This window comes from Chiloscyllium punctatum, chromosome 31 (assembly GCF_047496795.1).
Source record: "Chiloscyllium punctatum isolate Juve2018m chromosome 31, sChiPun1.3, whole genome shotgun sequence".
Classification (NCBI taxonomy): domain Eukaryota; kingdom Metazoa; phylum Chordata; class Chondrichthyes; order Orectolobiformes; family Hemiscylliidae; genus Chiloscyllium; species Chiloscyllium punctatum.
The window spans coordinates 64918192-64940894 of record NC_092769.1 but is presented as its reverse complement, the minus strand read 5'-3'; the positions used below and the strand labels follow the sequence as shown (position 1 = coordinate 64940894).

At 53.0% G+C, this 22703-nt stretch overlaps 2 protein-coding genes across 2 annotated transcripts in view; one reads left to right on the top strand and one right to left on the bottom strand.

Annotated features, from left to right (window-relative positions):
* Positions 1–3760: 3760 nt before the first annotated feature.
* On the top strand, positions 3761–12991 carry tmed10 (transmembrane p24 trafficking protein 10). The gene is made up of 5 exons (XM_072550896.1): positions 3761–4091; positions 7515–7635; positions 8401–8474; positions 8905–9031; positions 11192–12991. Exons 1-5 carry the CDS (start codon positions 3768–3770, stop codon positions 11311–11313), a joined length of 768 nt encoding a protein of 255 aa, XP_072406997.1. The 5' UTR covers positions 3761–3767; the 3' UTR covers positions 11314–12991.
* Positions 12992–14499: 1508 nt separating this feature from the next.
* LOC140457173 (uncharacterized) overlaps positions 14500–22703 on the bottom strand; it is a 168927-nt gene continuing 160723 nt past the window's right edge. Inside the window, exons 5-6 of the mRNA XM_072551235.1 lie at positions 22146–22282; positions 14500–14823 (exon numbers count right to left, since the gene is read on the bottom strand). Coding sequence (XP_072407336.1) covers positions 14713–14823; positions 22146–22282 — 248 coding nt within the window. The 3' untranslated portion in view covers positions 14500–14712. The remainder of the gene's footprint in view (positions 14824–22145; positions 22283–22703) is intronic.

The following is a 22703-nucleotide window of genomic DNA, read 5'->3' as shown; positions in this document are numbered from 1 at the left end:
GGTTTTAAGGATTATGAGGTTTCCCGACCTTAGCTACCCTCCCTGGCAGCCCATTCCAGACCCACACCACCTTCTGCTAGCTCAAATGCCTTCTAAACTTCCTGCTTTTCACTCCAGAACTCCCCTTGTTCCTGACCCTTTGACTAAGGGGAATGTCCACTTTCTGCTGACTCTGGATGTACCCCTCGTAATCAGGCCCCCTTTCAGCCCTGTCTACTCTCCAGGAAACAACTCTCCAGCCCATCCAGCCCCTGAAAAGCTTCAACCCAGAGAACGTCCTGGTAAATCAGCTCTGCGCCCTTCAGCGCCATCACCTCCTTCCGTTAATGCGGCGACCAGGACTGTACATAGTACCCCAGCTGTGGCGTAACCCAAGTTCGGTCCAGCTCCAACACAGTCCAAAAGTGTGGCGCTGGGAAAGCACAGCCGGTCAGGCAGCATCCGAGGAGCAGGAGGGTCGACGTTTCCAGCGTAAGCCCAGAACTCACGCTCGAAACGTCGATTCCCCTGCTCCTCGGATGCTGCCTGACCGGCTGTGTTTTTCCAGCACCACACTCCTCGACTCTGATCTCCAGCATCTGCAGTCCTCACCTCCTCACAGCTCCAACATAACCTCCCTGCTCTTGTAGTCTACGCCGTCTGCCATATGAATTCTGTGCCCTACGGTCTTAAACTCTACAACCACCTGATGAAGGAGCAGTGCTCCAAAAGTTAGTGCTTCCAAATAAACTTGTTGGACTATAACCTGGTGTTATGTGATTTCAACTAAGTCTGTGCCATGACTGACAAAGACAAGCATGGCATTCCAACAGGAATTCTTTCAACAAGTTAGACCCCATCTACCACCCCCTGAGAAAAGGAACAGGAAGTGACTTCACCACAGGAAATGACTTCACCACAGGAAATAACATTACCAACCCAAACATATAAATAGAAAGCAGGAAGTTTCAGCATTGCTTTGCCTGAGGCCCACTGAAGATGTTACCTAGAAGGGTGACGAAACGTCTGGAAATGAACCTTCCAGCTCAGCGAGCAAACCTACATCCAAAGACAAGTATCCCCCCATGCCGCCCTTAACAACCCCATTAACCGGCTCTGCCACCTTCAGGGGCCTGGGGACAAGCACTCTGAGATCCCTCTGAATTTCCTTGACTGGTCCTTCCTTCCAAAGTGCATCACCTCCCACTGACCACGATTAAATCCATGTTCCAATTCAGGCCAGCTCTTGTTCACTGGAGAGGAACGCGGGAGTTGAAGGGGAAGGATTCAGTTGTCACGTTCCACATTAGTGTGAATGACATAGATACAAGAAGGAAGGAGTAAACCAGGCACTAAATTAAAACACAGCCATGAAGCTAATAATCTCCGGATTACGACACGACCTGTGTGCAAATTAGCGTACAACAAATAAGATTAGAGAGGCCAAACGCTGGTCTCAAAGATTGGTGTGGGGAGAGAAATGGGTGCCAGGCCTGGGGAAAGAGAGAGCAGGTGGATTAGGATGGAATTCATTCCAGTTATACTGGGATCAATAACCTGATGAAACTGTACACCTGCGATTTGTAGATAGGGTTTCAAACAAATTAGTTTGGGCAGGGTAGTTCAATTGAAGCCGACTTTTAAAAAAATCAAAATGAAAAATAGAGCAGGGTAGTGAAGAGGCAAGTAATATCACAAGGGAAGGAGAAACAGCAGACAGGGGGCATCAGAAATCAGAAGCAGAATAAGTGAAAATGCTCACCCCCCCTCACTCAGTCCCCTCTGTCCCTCATTACCCCCTCAGTCTACTCCCCACTCCCTCAATACCCTGCATCTCCCTCAGTCAACCACTTCTCTATCACTCTCCCTCTACCTTCCCTTCAGTATCCTCCCAGCCTCAGACAACACTGCTCTCCCCCTCAGGGCCAACCCACAGTATCGAACATTCCCCCTCAGTCCATGCCCACTCTCTCCCTCAGCCTCCCCCTCCCTTGCCCCTCACAACTCTCCCCCTCTCCCACACCACTCACACTCCTCCCTCTCTTGTTTCCCTCCCCCATCACCCACCTCCCTCTCCCTCACACCACTCTCACCTCTCCACTCAACCTCTCCATCCCGCCCCACCCTCCTCCTCCTCTCTCACCCTCTCCCTTCCCCATTACACACCCTCCCCTTTCCCGCCTCCTTCCCCCTCACCCTATGTCTCCCTCACTTCTCAACGCCCTCCTTCCCACACTTCTCACACCCTCCACTCTCTGTCCCCACCCTCACCTTCTTCGTCCCAACCCCCTCCTCTCTCTCCCATCCTCCTTCCCCCCCTCCCTGCACCCTTACTCTCTCCCACTTCCCCAATCCACTCCCTCTCCTCTCACCCTTCCCTTCTCAACCCCCTCATTCCCAATCCCCTCTCACCCTCTCCCACCCCAAACCCCTCCCCTCTTGCATTCTTCCAACTCCCCCCACTCTTTACCACCCTCTCCTTCCCCCATCTACTCTCACCCTCTCCCTTCCCACCTCACCCCTCTTCCCTCTCCTGCCCCACAGCCCTCTTCACCTTCATTTCCTCTACCCCCACCTCCCTCTTACCACCACCCATCCTCTCTCCCTTCCTTCTCCCCTCCATCCCCTCATTCTCCCACCCCCTGGTCACACCCCTCCCTTCGCACCCATACCATCATCCCTTCCCCCAAGTCCCACCCCTCACTCCTTCCCTCTCACCGTCTCCCTCCCACCTCACCCTCTGCACCCCCTCTATCCTTTCCCCATCCTCTCTCCACCCCTCACCCGCTGTCTCCCATCATCCTCTCACTCCCCTCCCACCCCCATCCAAAGATGTGCAGGTTCAGTGAATTGGCCATGCTAAATTGCCCATAGTGTTCAGGGATGTGTAGGTTTGGTGCATAGTTAGGGTAAATATAGAGTAATAGGATAGGGAAATAGGTTTGGGTGGGTTACTGTTCGGAAGGTCGTTGTGGACTTGTTGGGTGGAAGGGCCTGTTTCCACACCGTAGGGATCGTCCCTCCGTCCATCCCTCTGTCTTGACAAATTATATTCATGGATACATTCTATTTTGCTCAACAAATGTAATATTTTATAAATTCCACTTTGGAAATAGAACCAGTCTGACTCAAGACTGGGACACAGGCGGACTCTGACCTCACACCTTTAAATGCACTGTCTGAGCCGAGATGTCACCCTTTGTTATAAAACCTAAAGCGACCTCAAGAAGGCGACTTAAAAGAAGTGCTGAGAATTTGCATATTAGCGAACTGAAACCTGCGACCCATTCTAAAAGATGAAAGACTTAGCAACCCAATTTTGTTCAATATGTCATTTCAGTTGCCTGAAAACTGTGTGTTATAACCTTACCCTCCACAACCATCTGATGACGGAGCAGCGCGCTGAAAGCTAGTGCTTCCTGTTGGGCTATAACCTGGTTATAGAGATGTACAGCATGGAAACAGACCCTTCGGCCCATCTCATCTATGCTGGCCAGATATCTAAATTAATCTAGTCCCATTTGCCAGCATTTCACCCATATCCCTCCAAACCCTTCCTATTCATGTACCCATCCAGATGCCTTTTAAATGGTATTGTGTGATTTTTAACTTGATCCATCCCAGTCCACCTCCCCCACATCATGTATCTATCACCCTCCTCCCAGCCTCCCAGAGCTCCTGGTCCTCCTCTATCCCACAATGCCCCTGAGGCTGGCTCCACCCATTTGTTGTGCGCAGAGAGGGAGAGACGCTGCGCATGCCCGGTCTGCCCTCCCGCGAGGCGGCCCATGGGAAGGGGGGGGCCCGCGGAAACTGACCCGGAAGGAGTTTCCCGCGGCTTCAGCGAGTGCGCGCCACGTCCTTCGGCCGGAAGCGGAAGTGCAGGCCGCGCGGACCGCCCGACTCCCCAGTGCCCGGCCATGGCCCCGCTCGTCGCCTCCGCGCTGCTGGTGCTGGCGGCCTCGCTCAGCCTCGTCCCCCGGGCGCACTCCATCTCCTTCCAGCTCCCCGCCAACTCCAGGAAGTGTCTCCGCGAGGAGATACACAAAGACGTCCTGGTGACCGGGGAGTATGAGCTGAGTGAGCAACCGGGAGGGAGGACAGACCTGAAGGTGAGGGGGGGGGGAGGGAGGGAGAAAACAACGGGGAGGGGGAGGGGAGAGAGTGGGGGGGGAGAGGAGGGGAGGGGAGAGAGTGGGGGGGGAGAGGAGGGGAGGGGGGAGAGTGGGGGGGGAGAGGAGGGGAGGGGAGAGAGTGGGGGGGGAGGGGGGGAGTTGGGGGGGGAGTGGGGGAGAGGGGGAGGGAGGGGGGGGGAGCGGGAGTGGGGGAGGGGAGGAAACGGGGAGGGGGGGAGTGTTGGGGGGGAGGGGGGAGAGTGTTGGGGGGGGAGGGGAGGAAACGGGGAGGGGGGGAGTGTTGGGGGGGAGGGGGGAGAGTGTTGGGGGGGGAGGGGAGGAAACGGGGAGGGGGGGAGAGTGTTGGGGGGGAGGGGAGGAAACGGGGAGGGGGGGAGAGTGTTGGGGGGGGAGGGGAGGAAACGGGGAGGGGGGGAGAGTGTTGGGGGGGGAGGGGAGGAAACGGGGAGGGGGGGAGAGTGTTGGGGGGGGAGGGGAGGAAACGGGGAGGGGGGGAGAGTGTTGGGGGGGGAGGGGAGGAAACGGGGAGGGGGGGAGAGTGTTGGGGGGGGAGGGGAGGAAACGGGGAGGGGGGGAGAGTGTTGGGGGGGGAGGGGAGGAAACGGGGAGGGGGGGAGAGTGTTGGGGGGGGAGGGGAGGAAACGGGGAGGGGGGGAGAGTGTTGGGGGGGGAGGGGAGGAAACGGGGAGGGGGGGAGAGTGTTGGGGGGGGAGGGGAGGAAACGGGGAGGGGGGGAGAGTGTTGGGGGGGGAGGGGAGGAAACGGGGAGGGGGGGAGAGTGTTGGGGGGGGAGGGGAGGAAACGGGGAGGGGGGAGAGTGTTGGGGGGGAGGGGAGGAAACGGGGAGGGGGGAGAGTGTTGGGGGGGGGAGGGGAGGAAACGGGGAGGGGGGAGAGTGTTGAGGGGGGAGGGGAGGAAACGGGGAGGGGGGGAGAGTGTTGGGGGGGGGGGAGGGGAGGAATTGGCCATTTCCCCCCACAGCAGTGAAATTGTAACTTGCAGCATTGTTTCCAGGAAGTGGACCTCAGTGGGCAGCTGGGTGAGATTGAGTTGGCAAATAAAGCAACAGGGAATCCCTGGAGCAGAGGGAAATGGTCAGACAGCAGGGTGCTGCGGATGCGGGAATATGGTTCGATAATGGATGGCACAGTGGTTAGCACTGCTGTCTCACAGCGCCAGAGACCTGGGTTCAATTCCAGCCTCAGGCAACTGTCTGTGTGGAGTTTGCACATTCTCCCCGTGTCTGTGTGGGTTTCCTCCGGGTGCTCCGGTTTCCTCCCACAGTCCAAAGATGTGTAGGTTAGGGTGGATTGGCCATGCTCAATTGTCCGTAGTGTTAGGTGAAAGGGTAAATGTAGGGGAATGGCAGGTCAATGTGGACTAGTTGGGCCGAAGGGCCTGTTTCCACACTGTAACAAACCTAATCTAATCATAATTAATTGAAAGCTCCTCTCCGGGTCTGACTTGATGCAGATGTTGTGAGTAGTCTAGGGGATAGAGCCTGAGTCTGTCTTTCGGGCCTGGGGGTTTGTTCTTTAATGGAGGGTGACTGCTGCTCCCATGAGACCAGGATAACAGCTGCAGCGACAGTGAAACCACTGGAGTAGCAAAGGTGTCAAGATCCTGCTGTGGTTCCAGGTGGTGGGTCTTCTGTTGCGACACGTGGTGGTTCAGGAGGGCGGAGAGCTGCTGATGGATCCTTAAGTGGATTTGCTGCCGGAATGGGGAGATGGGAAATCCCCGGGGATAGGTGGGGAAGGTGGGAACGCAATTGGCTGAGAGTGGCCTCATCTAGCTGGCCTGTGTTGGGGAAGGTGATGGGGTGTGGTGGTGAGGCGGAGAGTCAGAGCCACGTCGCGTGTCACTCGTGAATTCAGAGAGCTGGGGCGGGACACATTTTAATGTTTGTCTGAGGCAGTGGGGGTGCTGTTGGCTAGGCCCAGCCTTTATTACCCTGGAAAAGGCAGTGGGGAGCTTAATATTCCCTGTTCCTACCCCCACCGCAGGCCTGGGGGCTTGTGGAGCTCCAGGAAGAATGGGGCAAATTGTCAAAATGCTGCTTTGTTGAGAAAAGGGGAGTTTGGACATGAGGGTACAGTGAGGGCAGAGGGACAGTGGGTCTTTTTTTTTGGGAAGAGAAGAGGTGGCTGGTGCAGATGTGTGGCTGAGGGATGGGAAAAGACAGAGCTGGGTTGGTGATGGGGTGGGGTGGGGGGGGGAAAAGTTGGTCAGAACAGTTGGCTGTTGTCTGTCTGTGGGGGGGGGGGTGGGGCTCATGGATATATATACAGGAGAGGAACTGGGTTTGGGGCTGGGGAGGATAAGTAGGGATAAAGGGTGGTGTGGGTCAGTTTAACCCAGTGCATGATGACTGTCTCAGTCGTGGTGTCTGGACTGAGGCGATCGCTGCTCAGTGCGGCCTTTCAGACCTGCCGGGATGATCTGGGTTTTCTGTTCGCTGTTGCCTGGCCACCCCTGACCATGGACAGTGCACTGAGCTGGTCATTAAGCAGGTTTTTCTGATGCTTGCCTTTGTTCCTCAGACGTTTTTGAGTCTAGGGGTTGGCAAGTCACGTTGAAGTTGGTGGGGCCTCTGCAGGAGTCGTGTCCCCAGTTCTGATGGGAGGGTACTATTAAATTGGCCAGAGCTCAGAAACGCCTTGCCAGGATGTTGCTAGATAATGAGGGTTTGAGGCTACGGGAGAGATTGGATAGACTGGGACTTCTTTCACTGTACAGTAGGAGGTTGAGGAGCTTTATAAAATCATGAGGGATATAGATGAGGTGAACGGCAGCTGTCTTTTCCCTAGGGTGGGGGATTTCAAGACTTGGGGGGGGGGGGGGTGTTTTTAAGGTGAGAGGGACCAGTTTAGTTTGGGAACAAGGTCATTATGGATTGGTTGGACTGAAAGGCCTGTCTCCTGCTGAGGTGCAAGGGCTGAACTAGGTTGCTACAAGTGGGGGGGGGGGCGGGGGCGGGGGGGCACCCGCAACTCTGCAAGCCCTGGGGTCGAAATCCGTCTCTTCCCTATCTCTGTCAAGCCTTCCAGGACTCCAATCCTCTCATCTTTCTATTGTTCCACACTTGGCGGCTGTGCAGTAACTGGGTAACTCCTGATCTTTCGTAATCAAGTCTTATTTGGGGTCGATTCTGATCATGCTGTTTGCAGTGAGGTCATTTCATTTACCTGTTCTCCTCCAACACGCACGCGCAGAATTGCTGATCTCTATGCTGTGATCCCTCGACCTCTGCGGTTACCACCGCCATTCCAGGTTGAAGGATCACCGCACTGGGGCTGGGCACGTGGGAAATCTGAGCCGCTGTTTGGTTACCAAGGCTGGTCTGGGCCTAGTCATTGGGTCTGAGGCTCTCATCCCCTTTGTTCCCTCACCCTCCAGGTGACGGATTCGTCCGGCCACATCCTGTACTCCAAGGAGGAGGCGAGTAAGGGCAAGTTTGCCTTCACAACCGACGACTATGACATGTTTGAGATCTGCTTCGAGAGCCGCCTTCCTGCAGGTGTGTGGAGGGGTCAGCAGGGCGGGGAGGGGGGGATCGCTGAGGTACAGGCTTCCAGCTTTCTCGGCTGTTTCTGGGTCACGTTACTGTGGGCCAGACCGGATAAGGGCAGCAGATTTCCCCTCCCTGAGAGGTATTTGTGACTGGGTGGAAACCTGCAGGTGTAGGTGGTAGTTTCACAGTCTCTGTGACCCGGAGAGGCTTTAGATCTGAGGTTTTTATATCCAGAGTTTTTTTTTAAAAACAGATATATCTTGGACACTATGGGGCAATTTAGCATGGCCAATCCACCCTCACCTGCACATCTCTGGGTACTATGGGACAATTTAGCACGGCCAATCTATGCAGAGAGGCAGCAGTGCTAACCATTGAGCCGTCGTGCTGATAAGAGGCTTTTACCTGCTATTCTGAGCTAGCTCCCTCTATCCTGATTCCCAGCCCTTCCTTCCTGAAACCCGGGGCTGACTCTGTTCTAATACAGCCCAGCCTGTCCCTGACAACCCTACCCCAGGAATGGCAGTCGTGGTTGGGAGGGAATCCGAATGCAGCATTAGAGACAGACCTTGACAAGGTTGGGGCTGAGTGGGGGGGGGGGGGGGGGGGGGGGGGGGGGGGGTTTGCGGCGAGGTGCGTTTGCGGGAATGAGTAAGGGGATTCCAGGTCAGGATGGGCAGGAGAGGCAGTCTCTGTCTGGGGTCGGGTGGAGATTGTTTGGTTGAATGTCCAAAATTGAGGTTTTTGCCGTTTCTCCCACCTTGCCTCCAGGCCATTTCCGAGTTCCCGACCAGCTGATTATTCTCAACACCAAACACGGCGTGGAAGCCAAGAACTACGAAGATGTGAGTTCTGACCTCTTATCCTCTCCTCTTGGTGGGATGGTGTTGGTGGGGCAGTTGGCGGGGGGGGGGGGAGTGCGACTGGATCTGCACAAAAACAGACCTTTCGATCTCTCCCTGATGTTCCTGTTCCAGAGCAGTCTCTTTCCACTGTGCCCTGTCTCCTCCTGTTGCTGGCCCCCTTCTCCTTGCACTTTGATGTTGAGTTGTACTTGCCCCACTCGGTGAGCTCCCGCCTCTGTGTTCCCTAACTCCTGTTCTGTGTCTTGCCTGACTCTGATCCCTGGAGCTGCCGTCTTCCCCCTGCGAACGTGCATGTCGCTGTAGCCCGTTGCGTGGAGAGCTGAGGGGGTTCGGAGGCAGTGAGGGGGATCCCGTAAGAGCGTCTGCGATTCCCTTTTCAGTCTCTCTCTCTCTCTCTGTCTGTATCCAGATTGCGAAGGCAGAGAAGCTGAAGCCCCTGGAGGTGGAGCTGCGACGGCTGGAGGACCTCTCGGAATCCATTGTCAATGACTTTGCCTACATGAAGCAGCGTGAGGAGGAGATGAGGGACACCAATGGTACAGCTTCTCCTTTTCTTGAACTCGCGCACCCTTCTGCTTGGGGAAACCCCCAGGGCTGTCCTATTTCAGTTGGTGCCCCTCTCTGTGCTGACACTCGTGCTTATGGATTTAATGTCTCCTAAAAGCACCTTCCTGGCCACCCCACGTTGAGCCAGCTATCCTGTTCAATGTGCGGCAGTCAGTATACATAGATAAATATCTCAGCTAGGCCCATGGACTCCAGAAATAGTGAGGCCTTGCATTCAGGCCTCAAGGTTAATCCCCCAGTGTGAAAAGTCCTTTTTTTTTAAGAGCCAGAATTTGTACACCACCTCGAGGCAGCCTTCCAATTCTTGACGCCCGGAGTCCTGGCTTTGGAACGCTGTTCGAATGTAGGTAATTGCAGCAGCTTCCTCCGAGTCGGGAAAGTGTGGCGCTGGAAAAGGCACAGCCGGTCGGGCAGCATCCGAGAAGCAGGAGAGTTCACGTTTCAGGCATAAGCCCGTCGTCAGGAATGTGGGGGGGGGGCATAAGCCCGTTGTCAGGAATGTGGGGGGGGGGGCCGCGGGGGTGGCCTCCACATTCCCGATGAAGACCTTGTGCCCTGCTCCTCGGATGCTGCCTGACCAGCTGTGCCTTCCCAACTCTGACTCCCCAGCGTCTGCGGTCCTCGCTTTCTCCAGACGGCTCCCTCGCACGGTCACGAGACAACAATCACGTTTTGCGATGTCGATCGAGGCCAACTTGAGAGCGCTTGTGGAGCTTTTGGGTTGATACCTGATTCGGAAGGAGACATCCCTGATGTTATCCCGTTCCATAAAAAAGGACTGGCCCCTGGGGGCATGTGGTTGACTTGTTGCCCTGTGGGTCATGGGTTTCAGGCCAGCACCTGTGAGCCACGCCAGGAGTGGGAATAATGTTGACTGAGGGCTGGCAATGTGTGGGGTGTCCTGTCGTGAAAGGAGCCGTGTCGAGGCAGTTAAGAACATAGGTGCAGCCCATTTGGCCCCTCGACCCTGCTCCACATCCGATTGAGTTCCAGATCTGGGCTGTCTTCTCGACAACTCCTCCACCCCCTCCCCTCCCCCCACCGTAATCCTTGTCTCTTGAATTGCACTATGAAGAAATTCAATGACCCAGCTCCCAGTGCTGTCGAGGTAAGGAGCTCCTATGGTCTGAGAGGGCACCTTTTCTCCTTATTTGTGTAGGACAGTGGAGCCCTCTGGTTGTGAAACCGTCTCCCCTCATGTTAGTGGCTCTCTCACAAGAATAAGCATCCCCTTGGCATCCTGCGCCTCAAGCTCCTCTTCAAGTCTCTAATCAAGTCAGTCTGTTGATAGATGTAAACAACACATCGGGTGCACAGTGTCCTTCAGGGAGCAGAAATCTGCTGCCGTTACCCAGTCGGGGGCTACAGACCCCACCGTGACGTGGTTGGACTCTCTGGGTAATTGGGAATGGACAGTAAATGTTGCCCATATCCCACGGAGGAATAATTTATGAAGATAAACCATGGAAGCTCCTGCAGCTCCCGGTCCAACCTGTTTGAGCACTGAGCCCTTTGTCACAGGAATGTGTTAAGCGAACATTTGTAGCGATTGCATTGCACTGGTGCCTGTTTCGGATGGGGCTTGGGCGCCAAGTTGTTGCCTACTGCGTGCTTTGGTTCCAAGTTACAAACCATGCCTGGGCACCTACACGCTCGGGCACGCGCTCTGTGAGGGAGCAGTGTCGCCGGGGGTGGGGGGGGGGTGGCGAAGTTACTCACGGTCAGAGAGTGGCGAGACATACTCCATCCCTCACTGAGGGCTGTTTGAAACTGAGTGAGACGTGCAAGATTCCTGTCGGGTGGATGCTGAAAGGATGGAGGGGGATAGACTAGAACGCGGATGGGAGGTGGGGAGGAATACGGTTTTAAAATGAGCCATCTCCCATTTCAGACGGCAACAAAGATTTTGTATTCGGCAGGGTGTGAATGTCTGGGACATCCCTCGAGAGAGGCCATTGAATCCTTCCATGGCAAGAGGTCGATAATTCCCGAGCAAAGCACTTGTTTGGAGATAGCAAAATCGAGGCTGTAACACTGTATTCTTATCAAAAAGGGGGAGCAGAAAGGCCTTCACATGAATTAAACTGAACTCTTTCTCTCCCTCCCTCCCCCTCCCTCCCTCTGTACAGAGTCGACCAGTGCCCGAGTCCTGTATTTCAGCATCTTTTCCATGTGCTGCCTCATTGGCCTGGCAACCTGGCAGGTGTTTTACCTTCGTCGCTTCTTCAAAGCCAAGAAACTGATTGAGTGAGAGGGTTTGACAGAAGCAGTAGTGAGAGTGTGTGTTTGTGTGTGTGTGCACGAGAGAGAGAAATATTGTGCGTCTGTGTGCGGAGGGGGTGGGTATTAATTTACAAGTGTATTAAATGTGGTGCTTCAGCTGTTTGGATTGAGGGCTGTGTTTTTTTTTAATTTGTGGCGGTTTTCTGAGAGCCATTGACCTGTTTGAGTCCGGGAGGCGGGTGGGGGAAGTCAGTGCTCAGGAGCTGGGACCCAGGAGCCCCCAGTCATTGTTCCAGCAGGTTGGGTTACTCCCCGAAGGATGGGCCGAAAGGCAAACCTGTCATTATTTTGTTTTTCCAAAGGCTCAGTAATGTTTGTTCCAATTCCTGTTGTCTATAGCTGATGGTTAGCGGTTGAACTTCACAGTGCTGTTGGTGGGGGGGGAAGTTCAGGCTTCTTCTGAGTGGCACACGGCTTTTTGAACCTGAAAACGTAGCACTTTTGCTTTCCCCTCAGCTTGTGGTGGTCTCTGCCAGTTTTCCACACATCTCTACTATCTGGTGACTGAGGGGGGGTGCTGGTCTCTGTGATTTATCCCTCTTTAATGCTGCTGAACGTGGGGATACTCAAGTCATGCCCACTGAATGTAAGGGGGACCCGACCCCTAACTCTGTTCCCCTCTGACCTCGCGTACTGACTCCAGCCCCCAACCCCTCCCTCCCGATCCTGGACCCACGCCCCTCTGAACCGGCACCTCTTAAATGGGCCTTCCTTGCTTTGGTGAACTGTGACAGATATGAGCCGATGTCTGTTTATTTGGTCTGTTTCTCACTTTGGAAATCCCCTCTGCACATTTTGACTGCAGCCCCACAGGCACTTAAAGGGAGGGAGTCTGACCGGGTCCATTCAGCATCCCTTCTAGATGCTGCTTTAGAAAATTCTGATGGAAGTGTAAGGGAGAGGGCTGAGTTTGGAGCTTTCAAATGGGCCCTTAACCATCCAGCGTCTTTTCGTTTCACAATCCCCATTGGAGCTGCCTCTGAAGTGAGCAAAAGGGCGGGTGAATCTGTTGGTCTGTCGAGCGTCCTGTGGGGGAGGAGGTTAATTGAGGGTCCATTTCATCTCCTCTTGATTTCAGTACACTCTGAATTAGCTGCCTGTGCCACTCCTCCATAGTTAAGACCCACGTCTTTTGCCACCAGACCGTGCAGGAGATGCAAAGCCAGGGCTGGTGTGGACTGTGAGCATCGTCATGTCTCCCTCGAAAGGTCAAGTCAGTGAGGATGCAGATCGTGCTGTGTTCGGGCGGGAGGGGAGTGTTCAAGTCAAATAATTTTAAAGTCCTCTTTACCCAGCGGTTATCTTGCGCTTCCTTCTCTCACCTCTCACCACCACACCCCCGCCCCACCCCACACACACAGTCTCTGTGCGAATGACCAGGGCCTGGTGTCTGTACAGTGTGGGAGTGACTGGTGACCTGGGCCCTCATCCTGTGAGAGTGACCAGAGTCTGGTGTCTGTACAGTGTGGGAGTGACTGGTGACCTGGGCCCTCATCCTGTGAGAGTGACCAGAGTCTGTGACTGATATTTTGAGCTCCTCTGGAGAGCCCTTTCACTTTACCAACAAAAAAAAATCAACGAATCCTTTGGAATTTTTTTTTTGTTTGTGCAGAGGTTTAAAGAATAAACAGAATTTGTAATTGAAACCTGGAGTCTGGCCTCTTTCATCTCCGGGCCTGGCAGACTAGGCCGAGGGCGTAGACACCTCTAGTGAAGGTTGAGCTGAGCTTCACCTTGTGCAGCCACCCGTCACCATGCCAGGTGCCAGTTTTAGCAAAGCTGCAACATCTGTCTGTGAAGCTCCAGGGCAGCTTGGCTCTTTGGGTGCCAAGTCCTCGGCTGCCAGGGCAGATAGTGACTGAGCTTGCGATGAGGTGACATTGGGCCAAACGTGGCATCAGGGATTCCAGTGCCACTCCTCGTCTTGGGAATAGTAGCGTAGATGGAAGGTTTGGCAAACCAAAAGATGAGGAAACTAGGTCAGGCGAGCGACTGGAGCGTCAGTTGGAGAGTGCGTTGGGTCCAGTGACCACAACTTTCCCTCTGAGGGTATTGTTCTGTTGGGGCTGGGTCATTTAAGTGTATTCAAGTCTGACGTAAACTTCTAATCAGTGAGGGAACCAACGAATGGCATTCTTATCACTGGGACACCTGAAACTTCTTGGTCGAAGGTTAGCTTTCTGCAAGTTGAGCAAGAGTTTGCCACTGAGAGGACTGGATGATATTGAGGATCGAGAGACCATCTTCTGAAGAGATTCGACGCCATCCTTCGTGCCCTTTGCGTGCGATCGAAGGTGCTTCCTGGAGCTGAAGACTTGCCTCAGCCTCGACGGACCTCCGAGTTACAAGTTGGAAGGGAACTGGGTTCTCCAGAGTTGCTGTGTGGTTGGGAGGAGCACATCTTATGGGAGTGTGAGTGGGTGATTAGGCAACACTGGGTGACGACTGAGCACCGGGCAGGGCGTTGAGATACTGGAGAGATGGCAAGGTGGGGCGAGACAGGAGGGAGCAACACAGCGGTTGGGAGGTCACAGGGACCAAGTGGCAGGGTGGGGTTGTGAATGAGCAGGGGCGTGCAGGATGGGGCAAGGGTGTGGAGAGCAGGGACACATACGAGGGGAGTGGGGGAAGGACCAGGATGTACAGGAGGGGAGGGGGTAGTGCAGATGGGTGGAGAGAAGGGATGGGTATGAGGGAAAGAGTCAGGTGTGAGGATTGAGTAAGGGTGTATGGGAGGAGTGGGATGGGGGGGGGGGGGTTGTGGGAGGGTAGAATAAGGTTGTGTACAGGCGAAGAGGAGCGCCAGATGGAAGGAGAGCAGGGAAGATTGGTGAAAGGAGTGGAGGGATGAGGAGACTGGTTAGGGATTTGGGATGAATGAGGCAGGGGGAGGGTGGAGAGGATGGTGAGTGACTAGGGTGGGTTATGTCAAAGGAAGCATGAGTCGAGGACGACGGGAATGGGGTCAGTGACTGTCACACTGACCAGCGCAAACGCACCCGCCAGAACCAATCCCCAAGCGCACAATGCATTTCACTTTCCAGGCATGAGTTTGTTAAAGATTTGTATTCTGCCCACTCACATCTATCTCTTTAATACATCTCTCAGCCAGCCGACCCTCACCCACCCCTCTGTCCCCATTACATTAACCCATACCCTCCCAGAAAATAAAACAACCCAGCACCAGCACCACTCCTGGTCACTTTCCACACCTCCCCAGCACGAGCACATTCGCTCCTGGTGAAAAATCTATATATACTTTTTTCTGAAATGCGTGGTGGTTGTGTCTGCACTCTGACCGCCATGGAGTAGATGTGGGTTAGTGAAGAGGGGAAGCTGTCCATCCCACAAGGTCTCTGCTCGCTGTCTACCAGCCGCACTCTTCAGTTAGGGGGATGTTGCTCGTGACCAGAGACAGATCTTCATCCACGTAGACAATTGGGATCCATACTGTCTTCACAGCCTTGCAGCAGCTCCTCTGTGGGGTTCAGAATGAGAAGGCCATTCGGTCATAAGCGACACAGGTTCCACGTTTTAGCCCCTTTACAGCAACTCAGTTCACCCTCTGATCCAGTAACTGGGTTCAGGGGCAAGCTGCTATGTCTAAGTTGGGCGAGGACTTTTGTAAAATAGGACACGGTACACACATAATTCAATTGACGATTATGACTTAAGGGACAATGTACTGAGTCTTTAAGTTGCCCAAAGAAGTTCATAGTCCTAAAGATGTACAGCATGAAAACAGACCTTTTGGTTTCAATTGTCCATGCTGACCAGATATCCCAAATTAATCTAGTCCCTTTTAAATACTGTCATTGTACCAGCCTCCACCACTTCCTCTGGCAGCTCATTCCATACATGTACCACCCACTGGGTGAAAGCGTTGCCCCTTAGGTCTCTTTTATATCTTTCCCCTCTCACCCTAAACCTAGGCCCTCTAGTTCTGGACTCCCCGACCCCAGGGAAAAGACTTTGTCTAATTACCCTATCTGTGCCCCTCATGATTTTATAAACCTCTATAAGGTCACCCCTCAGCCTCCAAAGCTCCAGGGAAAATAGCCCCAGCCTGTTCAGCCTCTCTCTCTCTCTCTCTCCTCTATTGAATTGAGAGTAAAGCTCCCTCAACACTACCTTCAAACATTTCCAGGACAGGTAACGCAAGGATGGTAAGGTCCTAGGGAGTGTTGCTGAACAAAGAGACCTTGGAGTGCAGGTTCATAGCTCCTTGAAAGTGGAGTCACAGGTAGATAGGATAGTGAATATGCTTTCCTTTATTGGTCAGAGTGTTGAGTACAGGAGTTGGGACGTCATGTTGCAGCTGTACAGGACATTGATTAGGCCACTGTTGGAATATTGCGTGCAATTCTGGTCTCCTTCCTATCGGAAAGATTTTGTGAAACTTGAAAGGGTTCAGAAAGGATTTACAAGGATGTTGCCGGGGTTGGAGGGTTTGAGCTACAGGGAGAGGCTGAACAGGCTGGGGCTGTTTTCCCTGGAGCGTCGGAGGCTGAGGGGTGACCCTATAGAGGTTTTCAAAATTATGAGGGGCATGGATAGGATAAATAGACAAAGTCTTTTCCCTGGGGTTGGGGAGTCCAGAACTAGTGACATAGGTTTAGGGTGAGAGGGGAAAGATATAACAGGGACCTAAGGGGCAACTTTTTCACACAGAGGGTGGTACATGTACAGAATGAGCTGCCAGAGGAAGTGGTGGAGGCTGGTACAATTGCAACATTTAAGAGGCATCTGGATGGGTATATGAATAGGAAGGGTTTGGAGGGATATGGGTTGGATGCTGGCAGGTGGGACTAGATTGGGTTGGGATATCTGCTCAGCATGGACAGGTTGGACCGAAGGGTCTGTTTCCATGCTTACATCTCTAAGGTTCTACACAGGCCCCATCAAATACCCCCAGGACATGGGCAGCTTGGGGTTAGATACAGCGTAAAGCTCCCTCTAAACTGTCCCCATCAAACACTCCCAGGGCAGGGATAGCACGGGGTTAGATACAGAGTAAAGCTCCCTCTACACTGTCTCCCATCAAACACTCCCAAGGCAGGGACAGCACGGGGTTAGATACAGAGTAAAGCTCCCTCTACACTGTCCCCCCATCAAACACTCCCCAGGACAGGGACAGCACAGGGTTAGATACAGTATAAAGCTCTCTGAACTCTTTTAAACTGGAATTAAAGATTCCTCAACATAGTCCCGTTAAAGAAAAAGACTCCCGGGTCAGGTACAGCGCGGGGTTAGATACAGAGTAAAGCTCTCTCTACACTGTCCCCCATCAAACACTCCCCGGGTCAGGTACAGCGCGGGGTTAGATACAGAGTAATGAGCCCAGGACTCCTCCACATCAGACACATCTAACATCCCCATCCAGGCTTCTGCATGAGGTATTCCCCAGGCAGGTGGAGAAAGAATTAAGGGTTGAGCTGGTAGACCTGACTAGGTGGGATGCTCTTCGGAGGGTCAGTGTGGACTCAATGGGCCGAATGGTCAGCTTCCGCACTGTAGGGATTCTATGTATCCCCCTCTTGGGGTCATGACCCTTCACCTTTGAAACCGATGACACAGTTCTGGACACATTTCCCCCCACCCCTGTAGGAACATGATATGTACAAACCGAAACTTCAATTCAAAAATCCAAAGGCTTAATTTATGAGGATCGGCTGGGGTTTTGAGGAATGGAAGGCAATCTCATGGAGTCATATCTGATGCTGATGTTGACAACGAAGAGGCGGAGAGAATGGTTTCTATTACGGAGCGATCCAGAACGAGAGCTCATCATTTCAGGATAAGGGATTTAAGAGAGAGAAGAGGAGTTTTTGGATCATTGGAGTCTCTTCTGGGGTCCTGTGTAAGAAGGGTGGGTTGCACCCGAATTGGAAGGGGACTAATATGATGGCGGTGAGATTGGCCCGAGTTGCTCAGGAAGATTTAAACTAGTCAAGGGAGGAAGGAGATGCAAAGAGATAGTAAGAGATCAGTCTGAGGTTGGCGCAGTTGGGAAAAGGAGTGGGTCAAACGGTCAGGGCAGGTCGGAGCAAAGCAGAGAGCGAGGTAGGACTGATGAATTAAACAGCATTTACTTCAATTCTCGAGGCCTGACAGGTAAGGCAGACGATTGTAGGGACTGAAATAACGTAGCTTTTCCAGAACTGTGGCTCAAGGATGGACAGGACTGACAGCTTAATGTTCTGAGGTGCAGACGCTATTGGAAAGAGGGGCAAGAGAGGAGCGGGTGTAGGCGTTTCTGATAACATTATGGAGGATATTCCAAGGAGGATGCATTAAAGAGTATGGTGCTGGTAAAGCACAGCCGGTCAGTCTCAGGGGAATCAACATTTCGGGCATAACTCCTTTGTCAGGATCCTGATGAAGAGCTGATGCCCAAAATGTCACTTCTCCTGCTCTCGGGATGCTGCCTGACCTGCTGTGCTTTTCCAGCACCACACTCTCTCTCGACTCTGATCTCCAGCAGCTGCAGTCCTACTTTCTCCCATTCCAGGGAGTATGTCCAGGGAAGTTATTTGGATGGAACGGAGAAATAAGAAAGGGAAGATCACCTTACTCTGTATCGAACCCCGTGCTGTCCCTGCCTTGGGAGTGTTTGATGGGAGACAGTGTAGAGGGCGCTTTACTCTGTATCTAACCCCGTGCACAATAGTCAGCAAGGAAATTAAGAAGCAAATTTGTAAGGAGATCTCCATTATCTGTAAGAATAATTGGGTTATAATGGTGGATGGAGAGGAGTTTGTTAAGTGTGTACAAGACAATTTTCTGATTCAGTATGTGGATGTACCGACCAGAGAAGGTGCAAAACTTGACCTATTCTTGGGAAATAAGGCAGGGCAGGTGACTGAGGTGTCAGTGGGGGAGCACTTTGGGACCAGTGACCATAATTCTATTCGTTTTAAAGTAGTGATGGAAAAGTTTTAGACCCAGATCTAAAACTTAATGCTCTAGATTACAGGATGGTCAATTTTGATGATATTAGGCAGGAACTGTCAAACGTTGATGGGGGGGGTGGTGGATGTTCGCAGGTAAAGAGATGGCTAGAAAGTGGGAAGCCTTCAGAAATGAGATAACGAGAGTCCAGTGACAGTACGTTCCTGTCAGGGTGAAAGGGAAGGCTGGTAGGTATAGGGAATGCTGGATGACTTCAGAAACTGAGGCACTGGCTAAGAGAAAAATAAGGAAGCATGTGTCAGGTATAAACAGGATAGATCGAGTGAATCCCGAGAAGAGTTGGAGTGTACTTAAGAGGGAAATCAGGAGGGCAAAAAGGGGACATGGGATAGCTTTGGCCAATAGGGTTTAGAAGAATCCAAAGAGATTCTACGAATACATTCAGGACAAAAGGGTAACTAGGGAGAGATTAGGACCCCTCAAAGATCAGCTATATGTGGAACTGCAGGAGCTGGGTGAGATATTAACTGAGTATTTTGCATCAGAGTTTTACTGTGGAGAAGAATATGGAAGCTGGAGAACTTGGGAAATAAATAGTGACATCTTGAAAAGTGTCCCACGTTACAAAAGAGGTGGTGCTGAACATTTTGAAAAAAGCATAAAGGTGGCTAAATTCCAGGAACCGGATCAGGTGTACCCTAAAACACTGCAGGATGCTAGGGAAGTGATTCCGGGGCCTCTAGCTGAGATGTTTGTATCAGCGATAGTCACAGGTGAGGTGCCGGGAAGACTGGAGGTTGGCAAACGTGGTGCCACTGTTTAAGAAGGGTGGTAAGGACAAACCTGGGAATTATAGACCGGTGAGCCTGACCTCGGTGGTGGGCAAGTTGTTGGAGGGAATCCTGTGGGACAGGATGGACATGTATTTGGAAAGGCAAGGACTGATTCGGGATAGTCAACATGGCTTTGTGCGTGGGAAATCATGTCTCAACAAACTTGATTGAGTTTTCTGAAGAAGATGGATGAAGGCAGAGTGGTGGACTTTGCCTACATGGACTTCAGTAAGGCGTTCGACAAGGTTCCCCATGGGAGATTACTTAGCAAGGTATCCAGGCAGAACTAGCCAATTGGATGCAGAATTGACTCGATGGTCGAAGGCAGAGGGTGGTGATGGAGGGTTGCTTTTCAGACTGCAATTTCTCCCCATGTCAGCAGGGTTTTCTCCAGGGGCTTCAGTCTCCTCCCACTGTCCAAAGATGGGCAGGTGAGGGCGGATTCGACATGGGGAGTACAGGGTTATGTAGATAGGGTGGCGTGGGGGAGGAGTGTATGGGTGGGATGCCCTTCGGAGGGGCGGTGAGGACTCGATGGGCCGAATGGCCTGCTTCCGCACCGGAGGGATTCGATGATTCTCAGCGATTCCCAAATCCTGACACCAGGCATTTTACAACAGAAGGTATTCCGACACGACGGAAGGGGATCCTGGGCAGACTTTGCGGAGACTGATTCACAGAATTACAGAATCCCTACAGTGTGGAAACAGGTCCTTTTACACAACAAGTCCAGACTGAACCTCCAAACAGTCACCCACCTAATCCCATTCCCCCACCCTATTACTCTATATTTACCCCTGACAAGTGCACCTAACCTACACATCCCTGGGCATTATGGGGCAATTTAGCACGGCCAATCCACCCTAACCTGCTCATCCCTGGACACTATGGGACAATATAGCATGGCCAATCCACCCTAACCTGCACATCTCTGGGCACTATGGGATAATTTAGCACAGCCAATCCACCCTAACCTGCACATCCCTGGACACTATGGGACAATTTAGCACGGCCAATCCACCCTAACCTACACATCCCTGGACACTATGGGACAATGTAGCCCAGCCAATCCACCCTAACCTACACATCACTGGACACTATGGGACAATTTAGCACGGCCAATCCACCCTAACCTGCTCATCCCTGGACACTATGGGACAATATAGCATGGCCAATCCACCCTAACCTGCACACCCCTGGGCACTATGGGACAATTTAGCACGGCCAATCCACCCTAACCTGCACACCCCTGGGCACTATGGGACAATTTAGCACGGCCAATCCACCCTAACCTGCACACCCCTGGGCACTATGGGACAATTTAGCACTGGCCAATCCACCCTAACCTGCACATCTTCGGATGTAGTGATTGTAACGAGGTCAGCCAGCGAGACTTCATAGAATGTGAGTTCGGGGTATTATCTGGTCCCAGTAGGGAGCACTGTTTGATATAAGAAGGTGTGTTCTCAGGTATGCTGACTCGACATGAGGCAGTGCTATCGTCAGGGACTGTTCATGTGTAAATAGAAAGTGAAGGAACGCCAGCCTCTGTACAGCTACTGCCGTTTCAAAATTACCTCAAAAGACCGGCCAAGAACGAAAGAAAGCCCTGGGGAATTTCTGATGGGTTACACTGTCAGACGCGCTTCGTGAGAACTCTCCCAGAATCACCTGCTGCTGTTGACAGCTGCTGACTCGATCCCTCAGGCTTGTTTTTCCCGTTCCAAGGACACCACCTGCTCTTTTTTCTCCCACGCTGCATCCCTGCAATGGCCGCTCTCTTGACCGTGACGGGTTGCATTGCAGTAGCGCCCTTAACACAGGATTTCAGCCCGCGGTGCCTCTCTCTCTCTCGCTCTCGTGGAAGCGGGGGGGCGGGGGGGTGCTTGGCAATAAATTTCGACGGTACCCCACAGAGGGAGAGATATCCGGATTGGAACGCCGGATACAGGAGACAGGGAGAGGGAGGGACAAAGGGGTACGGGCCCTGGTTTCTGTGACTCTGAGTTAATGGGTTGGGTGGGGAATGATTCATTGAAGTTATTTAATGGACTAACTCAGAAGCAAATCTCAGCACCCAGGAACGAAGGGAACAAATGATAGTCCCTCCATCGTGCTGTAATATTTTATGCCAGAGATGGTGGATTTTTTTATCAATGTAGTTGAGCTGGGGTTGGTGAGAACCTGTACAAAATGCCCAGAGTACAGATTGATTCCTAGCGTGTTGGAGAATTTCACAGACAGACAGACAGACAGAATCTCACCTCCCACCCCTTGTCAACAAAGCAGATACAGGAATATATTTGTGAGCTGCAGAGGAGACTGAACACAGCTGGTAACTCCTTATCTTGGGCGGGAGGGCACACCGGGGAGTTTCAGTGTCTCAGGCAGGACTCGAGAACCTCGGTTCACTCGGAGACCCATCTAGGGAGGGCAGTGCCTTGCATCCCAACCCTTGCTGTCCACATCCGAAGGTAAGGCGTGTTCCCTTCACGGACTGGATTTCGACCACGTTCTGCCATCACTCGTGCCAGTAGGGCTGGCGTCAGAGGTGGCACCCATGTCTTTGGAATCCCTGTGCCACGCCTTCCCCCCCCCCCCCCCCCCCCCCACTCCACAGGCATCCGACGGGAGCAGGTTGGAAACGCAGGAAGGCAGTTCCTGATCACCCAGTGGCGGGGCGGGTTGGGGTGGGGGGGTCACAGTCTGAAGGACGCGGGGCAGGCCTGAGGTGAGGAGAAATCTCTTGACCTAGAGAGTGGGGAGCCCGTGTGCTGGTCTGCCCCAGAAAGTGGCCCCAGAGGTGCCAACATTGAGGGTTTTCGAGAAGGAGTTGAATGGTAGTTCTCAGGGCTGCTGGGATTGAAGGGAGAGAAAGTGGAGGGGTGGGCTTTGGAGTCGGATGATGGTATTGTGTTTGGGGGGGGGTGCAGCAGGTTCGAAGGGCCGAATGGCCTACTCCCAATCTCTCTAGTCATAACGAACCTCGTACGCTTGCCCTCTCCTGCTTTCCCACTTGGCCGAGCTGGTTCCAATGCCCGGAGTTGGTACCTACCTTGCCAGTTCTCGATCCCTTGGTAGGACGATCTTGGCGACAGCGAGGGGATACCAGGTCCCGCGTGTGCCTGCAGCTGGCACAGGCCACGTAGGTAATCTGTTCCGGGTACAGAATCCAATGTTCCCAGCCCAGGTCTAGGGAGAGACAAAGAGACAAAGAGGTCAATCGAACGTTGACTGAGGATTGCTTTCACTGGGAAGACAGTGGTGGCCTGTTGAGGTCTACAAAATTACGGGAGGCGTCGATAGGGCAGATGGTCAGAGGCTTTTCTCCCCCCAGAGGTTGAAGCTTCACTGACAAGAGGGCAGAAGCTCAAGGTGAGAGGGGGAATGTTTCAGGGAAACACGCGAGGGAAGTTTTTCACACAGAGAGTGGTAGGAGGCTACAACACTGTCAGAAGAGGTGTTGGAAGCAGACACGTTGGCCACGTTTAAGAGGCATCTAAATGGTTACATGAATACGGAAGGATACGGACTGACGAAGGGCAGAAGGTTTGTTTTTTAGTTGAGTTAGATGATCATCCCAGGCCTGTTCCTGTGCTGTACTTCTCTTTTG

Bases quoted from the DNA above. Each gene is read 5' to 3' on its own strand.
- tmed10 (XM_072550896.1), top strand. From the start codon at position 3,768: ATGGGAAGGGGGGGGCCCGCGGAAACTGACCCGGAAGGAGTTTCCCGC. The intron at 7,636-8,400 runs GTGTGTGGAGGG...CCTTGCCTCCAG, and splicing joins CGAGAGCCGCCTTCCTGCAG to GCCATTTCCGAGTTCCCGAC. The intron at 8,475-8,904 runs GTGAGTTCTGAC...GTCTGTATCCAG, and splicing joins AAGCCAAGAACTACGAAGAT to ATTGCGAAGGCAGAGAAGCT.